The following is a 1,551-nucleotide window of genomic DNA, read 5'->3' on the forward strand; positions in this document are numbered from 1 at the left end:
ACGCACCGATGGTCTAAGAAACCCTTGTGGAAAAACTGCACTCTCTGCTCTCCACGTGAGAAGCCATGTGTGTGCAGGGGTTACTCAACCTTCTTGAATCCTGCTTCAGATGGCTACGAGTTCCTGGAGATCCTGAAACAGGTTGCCCGGGACAATGCCGACAACCCTGAGCTGAGCATCGTGTGGATCGACCCAGATGACTTTCCTCTGGTGAGTGGCTCAGGCCAGGGCCCCATCCGTGGTCCCCCTCACAGCCCCAGGTTTGTGTTTCACATAAGACCCTCAAGCATGAAGGAGGAAGTGAAATAAGTAGGGGCAGCCGAAGAAACCCAGTTTCTTTCAAGTGTGGGAGATCTCGGCCCTTGGGGCAGCCTTGAACTTAGGGCCTATTGCAGACATTGAAATGCTTAGACTCACTGTTCTCAGCCCCTGCAGACCAGGAGTTGCAGACCCTCAGAGGGGCCCACCCAAGGGAGCTGGGTGAATTCCTTCTGCCATCAGCTCCGTAGCTGCCCCTCATCCCAGCACTACCCCTCCCTGTAAAATCGTTCATTTTCTTTTCTGGGTGGGGACCATCATTCTGAGGCATCCTGAAATACTAAGCAGTAAAAACCAGAGATGAACTTTTTGCAGAGTTCAGAACTTTGTGGAGAGAAGGAGTCATCTCTTCAAGGACAGAGGCCATGCCTGTGTTGTTCATCGTGTTCTCCCCGGGACCTAGCATAGTACCCAGCACATGCTAAATGCTCAAGAACCTTCAAGTCCATACTCTTGCCAGTGTCAGTGATTGATGGCCAGAAAGCCTTTATTATTCTTACTTTAAAAAAAGAATAAACAGAATCTGTACATGAATTAAACCCAGTGGTAATGATAGTGAATGTAGCCAGTATTCTATGTGTGCGACTACAGCAAGTTCTTTACCTGCGTCGTCACAGCTAATCCTCTCCACAACCCTGTGAAGTAAGTACTGGTATAATCCCTATCACACACATAATAGCTGGAGAAGTTAAAGCTAATAAGTGGTGGATGTGATATTCCAGCCTAGGTCTACGTGATTCCAAAGCTTGATCTATTGATGGCTTTAGGTAAGAGCTAACTGCTGGTAGTCAGTATGAGTGTAGTTATCATGAGGTTATAAATGACAATTTTATCTTCCAGGAGTTGTCATTAGTTGCATAGGTCATGACTGATAATACTATAATTAAATAGAGAAAATTAAGGGGTTTTAGTGATCTCAAGGGTCCTGAAACCCAGTCCTATGTAGAGGATGGATGAATCAAAGGCAGAGACTTCTGTGGCACTTGAGACTTATATTGCAATGCTGGGTAATTATAACAAAGTTGTGGCCATATAACACTGCATATAGTAAACTTTGTTTATTTAGCTTCTTCCTGGTTGTATTTCTAGTCTATCTGAACATTTTGTTATGCAGGCTTGCAGATGGTCTGCACTTCTCCTGGACAGTTCTATGTGCTTGCCTTGGTTTTTCTAAAGGAGAAATCTTTTGACTCTTCTGATTTCCTGAATATCTTCAGTCCCCATCAGGCCATT

The 1,551-nt window shown here is 45.2% G+C and overlaps 1 protein-coding gene across 1 annotated transcript in view; it reads left to right on the top strand.

Annotated features, from left to right (window-relative positions):
- The window catches only part of LOC103606140 (calsequestrin-2-like), a gene marked incomplete at its 5' end in the record, with an annotated part of 19,850 nt that overhangs the window by 14,824 nt on the left and 3,475 nt on the right, over nt 1-1,551 (top strand). The window contains one exon of the mRNA XM_008590732.1: nt 110-210. Within this exon, the coding sequence (XP_008588954.1) occupies nt 110-210 (101 nt within the window). The remainder of the gene's footprint in view (nt 1-109; nt 211-1,551) is intronic.

This window comes from Galeopterus variegatus, unplaced genomic scaffold, assembly GCF_000696425.1.
Source record: "Galeopterus variegatus unplaced genomic scaffold, G_variegatus-3.0.2 Scaffold6339, whole genome shotgun sequence".
NCBI classification, from domain to species: Eukaryota; Metazoa; Chordata; class Mammalia; order Dermoptera; family Cynocephalidae; genus Galeopterus; species Galeopterus variegatus.